A 14758-nucleotide genomic window follows, 5' to 3' on the forward strand; every position below is an offset into this window, starting at 1 on the left:
AATTTAATAGTGCAATCGAATTATGATTTGGACAAATAATTTAAGATAAAAAATAGTTTAAAATAGTTTTGCATACATACATACTTGATGACATCATACTGACATGGGCGTCCGATTCCTAGTCGTCTCTAATAAATTCTTAATTGCCACCTCTTAAAAGTGGAAAAAAAAAAGAAAAGAAAGTTAAATGTCCCACCAAAGGCTCCGCGCGCCGCGGCCGCACCCTTCCGACGCGGGCTGAGGCGAGCGGACTCCAGTGGAGGCAGAGACGTGGGCTGCTGCTCCGGCCCATGGGCTTCCACCTCGAGCCTGGGCCGTCGCTGACGTCATCAACTCCCCCCCGTCTCCCCACACACGCACTCCCCTGTCCCCTCCCCCCGCTGCTGCTAGGCCCGATCCACTGCTCTCCCCACCGGTGGTGAGTCACCACGCTGCGTGGCAAACCCTAGTTAACCGGCGCGGCGTCCGGCGACCGTACACTCGGCGGAGGCCGCAGAGCGGCAGCGGCAGGCGGCGGTGCCGCCGAGGGCAGTCGGCTCGGCTCCCGCGGCAAAGCGGGAACGGGAGAGAGAGCAGGGCGGCACACGCGCGCGCTGAGGCTGCGCGCGGTGGGCGCGGCGTCCGGCGATGCCCGGGCAAGAGCTATAGGAAGGCGAAGTCGTGGGCTACAGCCCCAGTCCCCAGTGCTAAGGCAGTAAGCTGCTGCTCACTCCTAACCATCTCCCCCTTTTTCCCTTGCTTGATTTGTTGGGGGTACTGACCCTTACTAGTAGTTTTAGAAATGAGAAGATTGCTGAAACGATTGCGGTTCTCAACCTTGCTCGCGTAGTCTCATGCTGCTTGAGGGCTTGCCCAGGCTCCAAAATTTCCTGGCTCCGCACTTTTTAGAGGGATGAATCCGATGAAACCCAACCTGGCATTGTCTCGTCGATTCTCTAGTGGTAAATAGGAGTTTACCATAATGACCGAGCTTGTTTGATGATTATAACTTAGTGATATATAGGAGTTTCCCATAATACCTAGTTGATTTGCTGATTACAAATTAATTTTATGGATTGGCTGAACATGGGAATGAAAATTGGTGGCAAATTCTTGCAAATTCCTTACTTTCTGATCCGCTCCATGGTTCGTGCTTCAGTGACCCTTCCCCTCCATCTCGGACAAGCTCATGGACCAGGCAGCGGCGAGGATGATAAGTTAGGATTTGGGGTTGGGGCGGGGGCAGTTTCCTGGGTTTGGAGGGAGGTCTGGGCAGTACTGGCACAACCAGAGTCACTGAGTCAGGAGAGGGCAGTGGGAGGGCTCAGCAGCAGGGACGAAGGGGAACGAGAAGTTCCGAGGTGGATGACAGCACTAGCCGCCGGGTATGGGGAAGGAGGTGGCGTAGGGGCAGCGGATGCAAGGAAGATGGATCGGTGCAGTGGGATATGGAGGAAGGCAAAGTGGAGGGGAGGGGGTGGGGTGCATCGTCTGTAGAGGTGGCAGCAGTTGGGGATGGATTTGCTGTCGGCGACCTGACGCCTCTAAGGTAGAGGGTATGCAGTGGTGGAGATTGGTTAGCAGGGGTGGCGTTGAGTGATGGCTGGGGGATGGTGTTTACATTATTGGAGGAGAAGATATGGGCCTTTGGATCTCAATCAAACAGTCAAAAAGCGTACCATTTAGTGTAAAAAAAAAACTTACCAATTATATATAGTCAGCCCCATAATTTTAGGCACATATATTGGTCATATATTCAAGATGCTGATACCAATTATTTGCATTTCCCCATGTCATATTTAGTAATTACAAGTTACGTTTATGGTCTATCAATAACAGTTGTATCAGCAAAATTACATGTTTATGATCTGTTGTCAATTTTGTTTCGTGTACTGTATTCCAAGATGCTTACACTCTCGAGGGTGTTCAATTTCTGTCTCGATATAGGTTTCTGATTACCCAAGTGTAGATGTGATGGACACCCATCACAGCGATCAATATGCAAAGAGCAGCCTGCAGCTGCAATTCAGGGACACCTCTGTTTCCTTTGAAAACAACAATTCTGTTTTGGATAAGCATGATATTACAAGCCCTCAAGTTGGCATGACTTTTGAGACAGCCGATTTGGCATATCGGTTCTACTTAGAATATGGCTACCGTGCAGGGTTCGGGGTCTCAAAGAGGACTTCCCATAGTGTTGATGGGGTGAAATACCGTGCAACATTTGTTTGTTACAAAGGCGGCATTGCTAGGATCAAGCCTGGTCTCAAAGCTCGAAGGAGGCTTGTTGCAAAGACTGGTTGCAAAGCAATGATGGTAGTCAAGTATAACACAACTGAAAACCAGTGGGAGGTAGTTTTTGTTGAGCTGGAGCATAACCATCCATGTAATCCTGAAATGGTTAGATTCATGATGTGCTTTAAAGATCTCCCTGACTGGCAGAGGGAGCACCGCCCATTCAATGCCAAGACTAGATTGAATCCAAAGATTCACTCTGGCAGAGGCAGGCCACCCAACCAAAACAAAGACTTCATGGTGAAAAAAACCTTCTCACAATCAAATTATTCCATTGAAGCAGCAGGCAAGGCTGGAAAGCTGAGATTTGCAGAGGGTGATGTTGAGGCACTCTTGGTCTTCTTTGATAAGATGCAAGCTCAAAATTCAAACTTTTTCTACAACTGGGACATGGATGATGAAGGTCGGCTCAAGAATGTTTGCTGGGTCGATGCTAGATCGAGAGCTGCATACCAGCACTTCTGTGATGTTGTTTGCTTTGATACTGTTTATTTGACATACCAATTTGTCATTCCATTGGTTGCTTTTCTTGGAATCAACCATCATGGGCAATTTGTGTTGTTGGGATGCGGTTTACTTGGGGACGAATCTCCAGAGACTTTTTCTTGGTTATTCAAGAAATGGCTAAAATGTATGAATGATAAATCACCTGAAGCAATTATTACCACCCACTCAAGACCAGTGGTCAAAGCTGTTGCTGAGGTATTTCCAAATACTCGTCACAGATACAATCTTTGGCATATCATGAAAGAGCTTCCTGAAATGTCTGGAAGAGTTGAGGATAAGGAGGCAATTAGCCTAAGAATGAAAAAGGTAGTCTTCGACACTATTACATCAACTGATTTTGAGAGGGAATGGGTTGAGATGGTCAATCAGTATAACCTTCATGATAATCATTGGCTTACAACCTTATTTGAAGAGAGGGCAAAATGGGTACCAGCATATGTCAAGGATACTTTCTGGGCTGGTATATCCACTGTTCGCCGCAGTGAGCGGTTGGAGGCCTTTTTTGATGGATACATTACACCAGAGACCACAATTAAGACATTTATTGAACAATTTGATACTGCTATGAAGCTTAGGTCTGACCGAGAAGCGTATGATGATTTTCGCTCATTTCAGCAAAGGCCTCAAGTCTTGTCTGGTCTACTCTTTGAGGAGCAATTTGCAAATGTTTATACAATAAATATGTTTCAGAAGTTCCAAGATCACTTGAAGCAGCTGATGAACGTGACTTGCACTGAAGTCAGTAGGAATGGATCAATAGTGACTTACACTGTGACCGTCATTGGTAAGGAGAGGAAGTATGACTACAAAGTGATGTATAACAGTGCTGAGAAAGAGGTGTGGTGTATCTGCAGGTCCTTCCAGTTTAAAGGTATTTTGTGTAGCCATGCTCTTGCTGTCTTGAGACAGGAACTTGTGATGCTGATACCTTATAAATATATTCTCGATCGCTGGAGGAAGGACTACAAATGCCCCGAGGAATCCAAGGAAACTCCCATCTCACCAAAAGCGATCAAAGCTACAGGGAAGGGCACAAAACCGGAAAATGCCCGTGAAGATAAAGTGGACAATCTGTACAAGCATGGTCACCAGTACTTTGCTGACATTGTGGAAATGGGAGCAACGGACCCTGATGCAATGGAGTATGTTTTGTCGGTCATGAAAGAAGCCAAAGAGAAGGTACGGAAGTTCGAGGAATCTCGAAAAGATAGAAGGCCTGGAGACAGTCCAGTTTCTACTGGTAAGAGAAATGGCAAGTCTTCAAGACCATCCAATGAGGATGGGGGCAATGGCATATCAGATTCAACACCTGCGACTACAACAGTGGCGACAGTCGCGGTGGCCACATCTACAACAATGCAGGCAACGCCTACAATGGTGGCTATAGCGCCTACTTCGGCAACTGTGCCCGCCGGAATGTTTTTGGTACCAATGCACCCACATCCGATGGTTTTCCCACCTTTCACCCCTGCAGTACCACCAGTGGTAGCACCTGCAGTGCCACCTCCAGCACCAGCAGCCAATGTGGGTGATGTGGCTTCCAACTCCACAAGGAAGAGAAAGAAAAGAAAGGGGAACAAATGATGTTCCTAATACTGATTATGTAAGCGCTTCACTTTGCCGCTTCTCCTTTTGTGCTGTACTTTGCTTTGTGGTGTTGATTTATTCAGATAATCTCATCGTGCCCTTACCCCGTATTTTTTGTTCCAGGCCTAACTCAAATTTAGTCCTACAAGCTGCACCAGGCCCTCCTGTCCATGTGTAATAATGGTTTATCATCGTCTCCTGCTGCAGGATGATCTGCCCCTCTGAATGCTTTCTGTGAATTATCCCCCTTGACTTGGAACTGTCCGTGCAGCTTTGGACTGTCTACTGTAAATTGATATGGAAAGTAATGTATTATGTATGTAGTGCAGCTTAGGAATGTTAGTCTCTGTTTCTGCTCATGTGGATTGCGACCTGGAGCAGCGCAGTACCAAGACTACCAGTAGCGTAGCAGTACCCCTTGCTGGTTGGTAGAGTACCATTTTCTTTCCTTTCTGGAGTTTGTCACTTTATGTAATGATGTAATCACACTGAACTTTATTGCCAACCACTAATGCTTAGTTTCATCTTATGCCGTTGGCTGTTGCACTGAGCCCTGAGCATTATTTTCATCGTATGCAAGCTCACCATTTCTTGTCATACTGAAAATCGATCGTGCATATGGTATGAGAATGGTTTTTCAGTTTTCTGAAAATTGATCGTTCACATGTTATGAGAATGGTTTTTCAGCAAGCATATGTAGAATTGTAGATTACCGATACAAGGAGTTGACCCAGGAAGGCAGGAATAGTATTTCAGCATCCGTGGTGCGTAGGATACTTCACTTCACCCTAAGGAGTTGGCCCAGGTGACTCAATTATCAAGCCATGTTTTGACTTGCCCGATTATACTCGTAACAGCCACAGATACGACACTTGACGCGGCTCCAAGAACTCCTGTGTATATTATTCTCCTGCATCAATCCTCCAGATGAAGAAACCAACAGTCACATACTCCATCCGTTTTAAAATATTGCAATTTAGTACCGTATTTGACATAACCTAACCTATTAATCTAGACATCTCTATTACAATCTTGATCAGAGTCGTAGTAGATTATATCAAATAAGATACCACATTGCTATATTATAGAAAAGATGATGTGCTTATTGTCTTTAATCCTTGTTAGACTGTCTACGCAGACGTAGATTTCCTTTTAAATACGAGGGTAGTTTTTTAAACAATAAACTACCTTTCATAGAGTTCTCATAAAATTCTAAGCCAAAATATAAATATTGAACCTTAATTTTAGATTAATCTAAAGCTTCTTTTAATCATTTTCTTTTTCAAGCCTTCACCTTGAAACCGCTAGAGTAAAAATATAAAAGTTTCATTCTAAATTTATTGTTACCTTTATTTGAATTATTTTATTTTCTATGGCATATCAGTCACGAAATAATATTTCTAACCTCTGATGCATTATTTACGTAGAAAAACTGCAAATGTACCATACTCACTCCGTCTAAAATATAAGAGATTTTGGATGGATGAAACACAACATAATATTACAAATTTGGACAGAGAGCATGTCCAAATTCGTAGTATTAGGATGTGTGTCCCATCCACCCAAAATCTTTTATATTTTTAGGGTGGAGGGAGTATAATCCATGTCTCGATGACTTCATATGCTACCCCTGGACAGGATGTACCCTCATTTTTTTTTGCATGTCACTCAAATAATTATGAAAAACTTTGAGAAGATGTATTAATATGTGATATATCCACAAACATTTTCAAATTCAACTTCTACATTTCGCAACGAAAAAAAAACAAATTTGACTATGAATATATGTTAATTAGCTGTAGTTTAATTTGTTTTTTTCGAGATGTAAAAGTTTAATCTGAACTTGCATGTATATGGAGTGATATACATTCATATTCGTATCTTTTTCATAATTATTTGAGTAATATACAACCAACAAGAGAGAACATCCTCTCGAGGGATTAAAATAGTTTCCATCCTACCAGCTTGTTAACGGGCCAAACGTCACCATTATGAGTCATGACATGGGGGAGGAAGAAGGGCCTATTCACTTAGATGCTAAAAAAACATTACCAAATTTTGGCATTGCCGAAATTTTGGCAACTGTGTTTGCCAAAATTTTTGCAGGATTTCTTATATAACTACCAAAACTTGGCAGCAAACTAAATATAACCACTTTTTAGCAATTTTATTAAAATTTGATAAGGTTAAAAATTGACATTGCAGTGATCAGGCCCGAAAACTTTCGACGACGAAGCCGCACAACCTGCCTCGCCCTCGCGCCCTGCCATGCCATGCCATGCCATGAACGAGCGGGAAGCTCTAGAAGGGCCGGAATTCAAAGCCGCGACTCCTCCCCTAAACCTGGCCAAATGGGCCGTGCCAAGCCGGGCCGGCCCGAGCACGGCAGTACTGTAGCCGGCCCAGGCCCGGCACGGCACGCCAGCCTGTGGGCCGTGCCGGCACGGCCCGTTATCCCGTGCCGTGTTTGGGCCGATGCCTCAGCCCGTGGGCTGGCACGGCACGGCACGTTTACTGTAGCGTACCGGCACGGCACGGCCCAGGCATGGCACGGCCCACCGGCCCATTTATTTTTCCTACGATTTTCTAATTTTTCCCATATATTTCTCATATTTTTTATTTTTTTCCACATTTTATCCTATTTGTACCATATATTTTATGATATATTTCCTAAATTTTCCTCACATTTATCCTATATTTATCATTTTTTCCTTTATATTATGTTTTTTCTGCCTTTTTCTTTTTTTCCCCTCAAATTTCAATTTTTATGGGCCACATGTACTAGTGGGCCGGCTACCAGCCCACGTGCCACTACAGTAGCCGTGCCGGCCCGGTACGGCCCAGCACCTTCTTGGGCTGTGCTTGGGCCGTGGCCTTGGCACGTGGGCCGGCACGGCACGGCCCGCTATAGGAGCCGTGCCTAACGGCCCGTGTCCTAGTGGGCCGTGCCGTCGGCGTGCCGTGTCGTGCTGGGCCGGGCCGCCCGTTTGGCCTGCTATATCCTCCCCCCACCCCCACCCCTACCCGCACCCGTAACTCCCCCGCCGCGTCGTCGGCTCTCACTGACACCCTCTGGCCCACGCGATTTCCCTCGCCCGCCGCGCCCCTATCCGCCACGTGCCGCGTGTCGCGCCTCCCCCCTCCCGCCGCGTGCCCCCTCCCCCCGCCCACGTCATCACGCCCACACAGAGTTAAAACTCCACCACCACCCTCGCCACCAACCTTTCCCACTGCCCCACTGCACCGCGCTCGCTCGCTTGATATCGATCGATCTCACCATGCGGCTCTACCTGTACGTGATCGAGGCGCGGGGCCTCCCGGAGCACGGCGGCGATGGGGGCGGAGGGCCGTACTACGCGAGGGCGAAGGTGGGGAAGCAGAGGGCGCGGACGCGGGAGGTGGAGGCGCGCGGCGGCGGGGCGTCGGCGGCGGCGGCGGAGTGGAACGAGGAGCTGGTGCTCGAGGTGGACGGGGGCGAGGCGGTGGAGGTCGGGGTGGCGCGGCGGCGGGAGGGCGGCGGGCGCGGCGGGAGGGAGGTGGTGGGCAGGGTGAAGCTGCCGGTGCCCGCCGCCGCCGTCCCCGCGGGGAGGAGGAGAAGGACGACCGTGCCGCCGACGTGGTTCACGCTGCAGCCCAAGCACCACCGCCGCTGGAAGAAGGGCGCGGCGGAGGCGGCGGATTGCGGTGCGTACACGCATTCTCTAGCTTTGATTATCGAAGTAAATTACGTGTGATTCCGTCCGTACTTTGGGTTAATCCGCTCCCTTCTCGAATCGGTCGGCGCGCGGCGCGGCGGCCGACTTTTTGGTGAAGCTACCAGTATCTTTGTTAGCTTTGCCAAATGCAGCACGCAAGCTCGTAGTAAGAGGGATTAGCATGCTGTTATACGGAATGAAAACTTAGGGTGCGTTCGTTTCATGGACAATGAGTGGAGATAGCACATCGTTTTCCGCGCGCACGCTTCCCAAACTACTAAACGGTGTGTTTTTTGCAAAAATTTTCTATAGGAAAATTGCTTTAAAAAACCATATTAATCCATTTTTGCAATTTAAAATAGTTAATACTCAATTAATCACATACTAATGGCTCATCTCGTTTTGCGTATCTTCCCAATCTTCTCGATCCCCTATCCCTCAAACTCACCCTAGTAGCTTTCGAAGTCATTCGTAATTGTTTTTTTTCATTCCAGCGTAGTTCGACGACGTCTCTTTCACGGCTGTTCTTTTACTGAGACTCGTGCTGACCAGCAACGACATGCTCTTTTAATTTGCACTGTTTGCACAATTAATCATGTAGCCAGCTTAGGCCTTGTTTGGTTACACAAGAATTCAATCCGGGTCAGGAATAATAAGTATAGTAAGAAATTTATGATAGATATAACGAGAGACCGGGATTTATTCTGAGTCGGGAACCAATTTAATCATGATAGAGACAATAAGAGACCGGGAATCAATCCACTAGTCAAGAGGTGTGGAACTAATCCGGATATTTTGTTGTACCTAATATGAGTAAATTGGTTTCCGACCGGGAATAAATCACGGTCTCTTGTTGTACCTATTATAAATTTCTTGTTATACCTACCGTTCCCGGCCTGGAACGAATGCTTGTGTAACTGAACAAGGGCTTAAGGTCTTCGCAGCATCTGTCCTAAACTAGGGTGGTGTTTGGATTCAGGGACTAAATTTTAGTGTCATTAGTCTACGTTTAATACTTCTAATTAGTGTCCAAACATCCAATATGACAGGGATTAAAATTTAGTCCTTGGATCCAAACAGAGCCTAGATTTGGATACATACTAGTGATCTATGATCAGCAAGGGACTTGAGCAGGCTACTGCGCACATAATTCTCGAGAGTTATTTGAACAAATAGTCTTAATACGATGCAGGAAACCAGGATCAAATTCAGTGTTTGCCAGACAATTAACCATTGTGTCTCAGTTTATAGTAGTGCAGTGTGAGGTGTGATCCACTGATTCCCTTTCAGCTGGGAACGGCCTAGTTTCGGTTGTATACACACACATCCCCGTTTGGTGTACACATTAACTCCTCTGCTTTTTTAATATATGACACTGATGACTATTTGTCTTAATAAAAAAATTATGCAAAAAAAATGTGCTTAAAGTATGATAAAACAAGTCGCAATAAAATAAATGTTAATTACGTATTTTTTTAATAAGATGAATTGGCAAACGTATGTCCAAAAGTTAATGACATCATATATTGAAAACGGAGAGGGTGTTCTTCTCCTTCAGGTGAATGTTCTGCTGATATGTTGTTTTTTGTATGGTTGTGAACCAGGGAAAATTCTTCTCACCTTTTCACTGCATGGAGAAAACAGCGACAATACTGTTATCCACTCATCACCTTGTTCGAGCTCTAGGAGCGACACTGACATTGAATTTGAGAGATCAACTTATTGGGAACATTCAAGTTCCAACAGTGGGACGGTTGATTCTCCCAGGAGTTTTGCAATAGAACGATCTTCTTTAGAAAATTCTGACCGTTCAGCCCAAGCAAATTCCAATTCCAACTCTGAAGATGATGATCTAACAGAGCCTAGTGCAGCAACAGCAAAGGGCACAAGTGACATCGAACCAATGGTTCCAGATGCAAGCTTTGAAGAAGCTATGGAAATCATGAAGTCTAAAAGCATCCCTGACATGCCAGAAGATCTTAATGGTGGTGTCATGTTCGATCACACTTACCTTGTGGACTCGAAGAATTTGAACTCTCTTATCTTTGGGCCTGATTCTCAGTTCTCCAAAGAGTTGCGCGAGTTGCAAGGAACTATGGACTATGAGGAACAGCCATGGACATGGAACAATAATAATCCTCCTAGCTTAACCAGGACATGTCAATACACCAAAGGTGCAACAAAATTTATGAAAGCCGTCAAAACTATTGAAGAGCAAACATATCTTAAAGCAGATGGCAAGAGTTATGTAATTATGACTCGTGTTCGTACTCCCGAGGTTCCATTTGGAAATTGTTTTGAGGTTGTTATGCTGTACAAAATAATTCACTACCCTGAGTTGTCGTCAAGTGAAGGAATGTCACATCTGACTGTATCATACAATGTAGAGTTCCTTCAGAGTACCATGATGAAAAGTATGATTGAGGGAAGTGTTCGGGATGGACTGAAAGAAAATTTTGAAAGTTACGCAGAAATTTTGTCTCGGCATGTAAAAATTGCTGATTCTGCTGGGATGGATAAAGAGCGATTATTGGCACCGCTCCAGACTGATCATCAGTCAGATATCAGACTTGCTTACAAGTATTTTTGCAATTTCACAGTCATCTCTACAGTGATAATGGCACTGTATGTTCTTGTACACATCTTTCTGTCAAGACCAGGCCCTCTTATGGGTCTTGAGTTCAAAGGTCTTGATTTACCTGACACGTTTGGAGAGCTGATCATATCTGGCATACTAGTTCTTCAGCTAGAACGTTTACTGAGTATGATATCTCGTTTTGTAGAGGTAAGGGTACAGCGAGGTATGTTTGTTTTCTTTGTTGTGCATTTACTGTATTTCTCGTGCACTAGACATGCAAATTAACATAAAGTCATAACTATGCTAACTATGTATCTTCTTTTGTCACAGGAAGTGATCACGGGATTAAAGCAAATGGAGATGGTTGGTTGTTAACTGTAGCTCTGCTAGAGGCCACAAGCTTGCCGCCTGTCTCTAGCGGTTCCGTAGATCCTTATGTTGTGTTCAGCTGTAACGGCATAACACGAACAAGCTCTGTGCAACTTCAGACTCATGACCCTCAATGGAACGGTTAGTAGATTTCACACGTTAACTCACTAATCTCCTATCTTAATTTAATTCATCATCTATTACAAACTGACAGAACATTTCAGAGATAATGGAGTTTGATGCCATGGAAGAACCACCTGCTACGTTGGATGTTGAGGTTTTCAATTTTGATGGACCATTTGATCTGGCAGTTTCTCTGGGACATGCTGAAATTAACTTCCTTAAACACACGTCAGCAGAACTAGCAGATATATGGGTGCCACTGGAAGGTAAATTAGCTCAGACTTGTCAGAGTAGGTTACATTTGAGAATATTTCTGGAGAACACAAAAGGACCTGAGACATCAATGAGAGAGTACTTAAGTAAGATGGAGAAGGAAGTTGGTAAGAAGGTAACTTCCGACTAACTTGTTCCTGGGTACTGACTCTTAACTAATAATTAAACCTCTTGATGATGCAGTATTTGTATTTATATTGCAGTTACATGTTCAGTCACCTCACAGAAATGCAACGTTCCAGAAGCTTTTTGGTTTACCACACGAAGAATTCCTTATAGCAGTTTATGCGTGCTCCTTGAAACGGAAGTTGCCGTTGCAGGTATGATTGTTCCCTTCTCTGTGTTGAGGATTCAGTTTGAGCACATTGCGGTTGACATGATATGAAATCAATCCTAGAATTTTACTTTGAAAACATTGTTTTACTTAATAATCCAATATCACCTTATACTACTCTTATGTCTTCTTTTGGACCATTACAATATGAAAACATCAGGTCATTCACATATTATATCTGTGGATATTAATATTAGTAGTAACTTGCAGTTGCTTCTGATGCAGGGAAGACTGTTTCTGTCAGCCAGAATAGTTGGTTTCTATGCCAATCTGTTTGGACATAAAACGAAATTCTTCTTTCTGTGGGAAGATGTCGAGGAAATCGAAGAGTTAACTCCATCTTTCACAACAGTAGGTACTCCATCTTTGTTGTTTGTCTTGAAGAGCGGCCGGGGACTCGATGCCAAGAATGGTGCAAAGTCCCAAGATAAGGAAGGCAGGTTGAAGTTTCAGTTCCATTCGTTTGCTTCATTTAGCAAGGCTAGCAGGTTGTTTTATCTCTTCCTAGCTTTATTACCAGTATTTTTTTTTTGATAAAGGAAGCTTTTATTAATCTCAGACGATTACATCAAGTTGATAGAACCATACTAAGAAAAATAAGATAAGGAGAATCTATTTGACGAGAAAACTATCTGTTCTTCATTGTTAGGACAATAATTGGACTATGGAAAACCAAATCATCAGCTATTGAACAGAGGGCTAAACTAGAAGAAGATCAAGAAGATGAAAACTATGTCGATCTTAATGATGTTCAATCTGTATTGAGCATTGGAGATGTGCCACTGTCAAAGGAGTATACTTTGGAACTGCCTATCGATGTGAGTTTTCTGCTTCATTAGTTCTTCTGCTGATAGAATTGCGTTTGTTTCTCCCCCTTTTTAGTGGAAGAGGCTAGATAAGTTATACAGTACTTGTGTAAACATGGATGTGAATTTTCATCCCTCGAGGGTATGTCCTTTCATTGCTTGCATGTCATATAAATAGTTATAAAAAATTGAAAAAAAAAAAACAAGATAGATTAACTAGTGGCGTTCTTGCATTTAACGATCACTTGTCAGTGTACTTCACTCCTGGGATTCGTTTTTCTGTACAGCTGCACTGCTTGAATATTTTCGTTTATACTCGAATTTCTCCAACTTTGGTTGAATTACATTCAAATCAGTTCAAAATTCAAACACATGTCGGTGGGATTTTGTCCGACCTCCCAAAATCTTGTACTTCCACAGATAAGATCCTAACCCATGCTTGTCAACCAACACGCTGTTGTGCCACCACCATCTGCAGTCTGCAGAAACCCCCGTTTTCCATCGTCCCTTTGTACTTTGTAGTACTACATGGTTGTCACTTGTCAGCACGCTGTTGTGCGCCACCGTTCCTTCGATCGCTTTCTGTACTGTACTCACAATTGTGTGTGCATCGCAGGCGGATCTGCTGATGGGGGTGTTCGACGGGGGCCCCCTGGAGGCGAAGGCGATGAGCAGGGCGGGTTGCCTCGACTACGCCGCCACCCCGTGGCAGGACGCCCGGCCCGGCGTCCTGGAGCGGCACGCCAGCTACAAGTTCAACCGCTACATGTCCATCTTCGGCGGCGAGGTCGTCAGCACCCAGCTCAGGCTCCCCTCCGACGACGGCGACGGCTGGACCGTCTACGACGTCATCACGCTGCGCAACGTCCCCTTCGGCGACTTCTTCCGGGTACGCACCCAACAAATCACAACCACAACCACACCTATGAACTCTCACGTACTTACTACGAGTCCTCACGTTGGATGCTAGTGCTTGCTGTAGCTAAGATGTCGTCATGCCACTGTTTTTTCCTCTCCTTTTTATTTTGGTGTGGTTTGAGGAGAGTGGTTAGCTAGGCAAGTGGCCGTGAGTGAAAGGGTGGTTATGCTGATAGTGGTTAATATTAAGATATTTGCATCTATCCAGTAAAAAGTACCTCGAGATACAAATCGTTTATGGTTAGATCTAATAATCGGAAACGATTTATTACCGTACTAGTATCTAGATTTACTTTTTATTGGACCGGAGAAAATCTCTAATATTAATGTATTGTGTGCGCGATTAATTTGATTATAATGCAGTTGCATTTGAGGCACAACATATGGAGCGTGGAGGCCGCGTCGTCGGAGGCGGCGGCGAGCAGCGGGAGCCGGTGCGAGATACTGGTGGGGATCGAGTGGGTGAAGAGGAGCAAGTTCCAGAAGAGGATCGCGAGGAACATCTGCGAGAAGCTGGCGCACAGGGCGAAGGAGGTGCTCGAGGCGGCCGCCAGGGAGATCGCCCCGGCCTTGTCGGGCTAGCGAGAAGCTGGAGGAGACGGCTGTTTTTTCTTTTTCTTCCAGCAAGGCCGCAACGGAGAAGATCTCTGCAGAGGAGCAGAGTGCACGACTGAACTGTGTCGGCTTTTGCCTTGGCTGTAGCGTAGTAGTATCTCCAAAACAGAACGAAACAAATAGGAATACGGAGATGTATACCAACTACAGTATATACGATATCTTCAAGAAGTACACATGATCCCAAAAAAGTGTACAAGTGTCGAGCCCGAACCGAGCTGTGCGTGCGCGCGCGTGACCAGCCGGCCGAATTCCGGTGGTTTTTCCTCGTGTCGAGCCGGCACGATGTGGTGGGAGGTGGCCAACTGTTGGTAGATCGGGCGATGCCGTATTGAACATGGGCGTGACTTCTCGTTGGATAGACAAGATCATCATCTGCGGAACGTGGGTGCATGCGACTTCCTGGTGCTGTTGATCTGGCCACCGCAGTACCGCACCGCTCATGGGGAGAGTCATGGTGGTGGCGCTCGGTTTGTATGGATTTCCAAGTGTACATTCCTGAGGTGTGCATCCCTCGGTTTCATCTTAGGTGTACAGGCTTGAATGCTAATCGAGTTACTCATCATAAAAATGTCTAATTCTATATAAAATGTTATATTTATAGGTTTTTATCATTGTTAATCACATAACCAGTTTCTCGGCAAAATCTATATGATTAAGGCACGCTTGAATAGAAGTT

The 14758-nt window shown here is 45.2% G+C and overlaps 2 protein-coding genes across 3 annotated transcripts; both read left to right on the top strand.

Annotated features, from left to right (window-relative positions):
• Positions 1 to 366: 366 nt before the first annotated feature.
• Positions 367 to 4897, top strand: LOC4336155 (protein FAR1-RELATED SEQUENCE 6). Of its 2 annotated transcripts, none has more exons than XM_015779501.3 (3): positions 367 to 694; positions 1927 to 4384; positions 4492 to 4897. In XM_015779501.3, the coding sequence occupies exon 2, from the start codon at positions 1954 to 1956 to the stop codon at positions 4363 to 4365; it is 2412 nt and encodes an 803-aa protein (XP_015634987.1). In that variant the 5' UTR covers positions 367 to 694; positions 1927 to 1953; the 3' UTR covers positions 4366 to 4384; positions 4492 to 4897. The 2 variants fall into 2 exon arrangements, with proteins under 2 accessions (XP_015634987.1, XP_015634989.1); XM_015779503.3 differs by having other exon boundaries at positions 367 to 691.
• Positions 4898 to 7583: 2686 nt separating this feature from the next.
• Positions 7584 to 14688, top strand: LOC4336156 (C2 and GRAM domain-containing protein At5g50170). Its single transcript, NM_001419439.1, has 9 exons — positions 7584 to 8052; positions 9668 to 10864; positions 10972 to 11151; positions 11235 to 11521; positions 11610 to 11726; positions 11966 to 12228; positions 12390 to 12558; positions 13163 to 13435; positions 13828 to 14688. The coding sequence occupies exons 1-9, from the start codon at positions 7647 to 7649 to the stop codon at positions 14044 to 14046; spliced, it is 3111 nt and encodes a 1036-aa protein (NP_001406368.1). The 5' UTR covers positions 7584 to 7646; the 3' UTR covers positions 14047 to 14688.
• Positions 14689 to 14758: the final 70 nt, after the last annotated feature.

This window comes from Oryza sativa, chromosome 4, assembly GCF_034140825.1.
Source record: "Oryza sativa Japonica Group chromosome 4, ASM3414082v1".
NCBI classification, from domain to species: domain Eukaryota; kingdom Viridiplantae; phylum Streptophyta; class Magnoliopsida; order Poales; family Poaceae; genus Oryza; species Oryza sativa.

Bases quoted from the DNA above. Each gene is read 5' to 3' on its own strand.
- LOC4336155 (XM_015779501.3), top strand. From the start codon at position 1,954: ATGGACACCCATCACAGCGATCAATATGCAAAGAGCAGCCTGCAGCTG.
- LOC4336156 (NM_001419439.1), top strand. From the start codon at position 7,647: ATGCGGCTCTACCTGTACGTGATCGAGGCGCGGGGCCTCCCGGAGCAC. The intron at 10,865-10,971 runs GTATGTTTGTTT...CTTTTGTCACAG, and splicing joins AGAGGTAAGGGTACAGCGAG to GAAGTGATCACGGGATTAAA. The intron at 12,559-13,162 runs GTGAGTTTTCTG...TGTGCATCGCAG, and splicing joins CTTTGGAACTGCCTATCGAT to GCGGATCTGCTGATGGGGGT.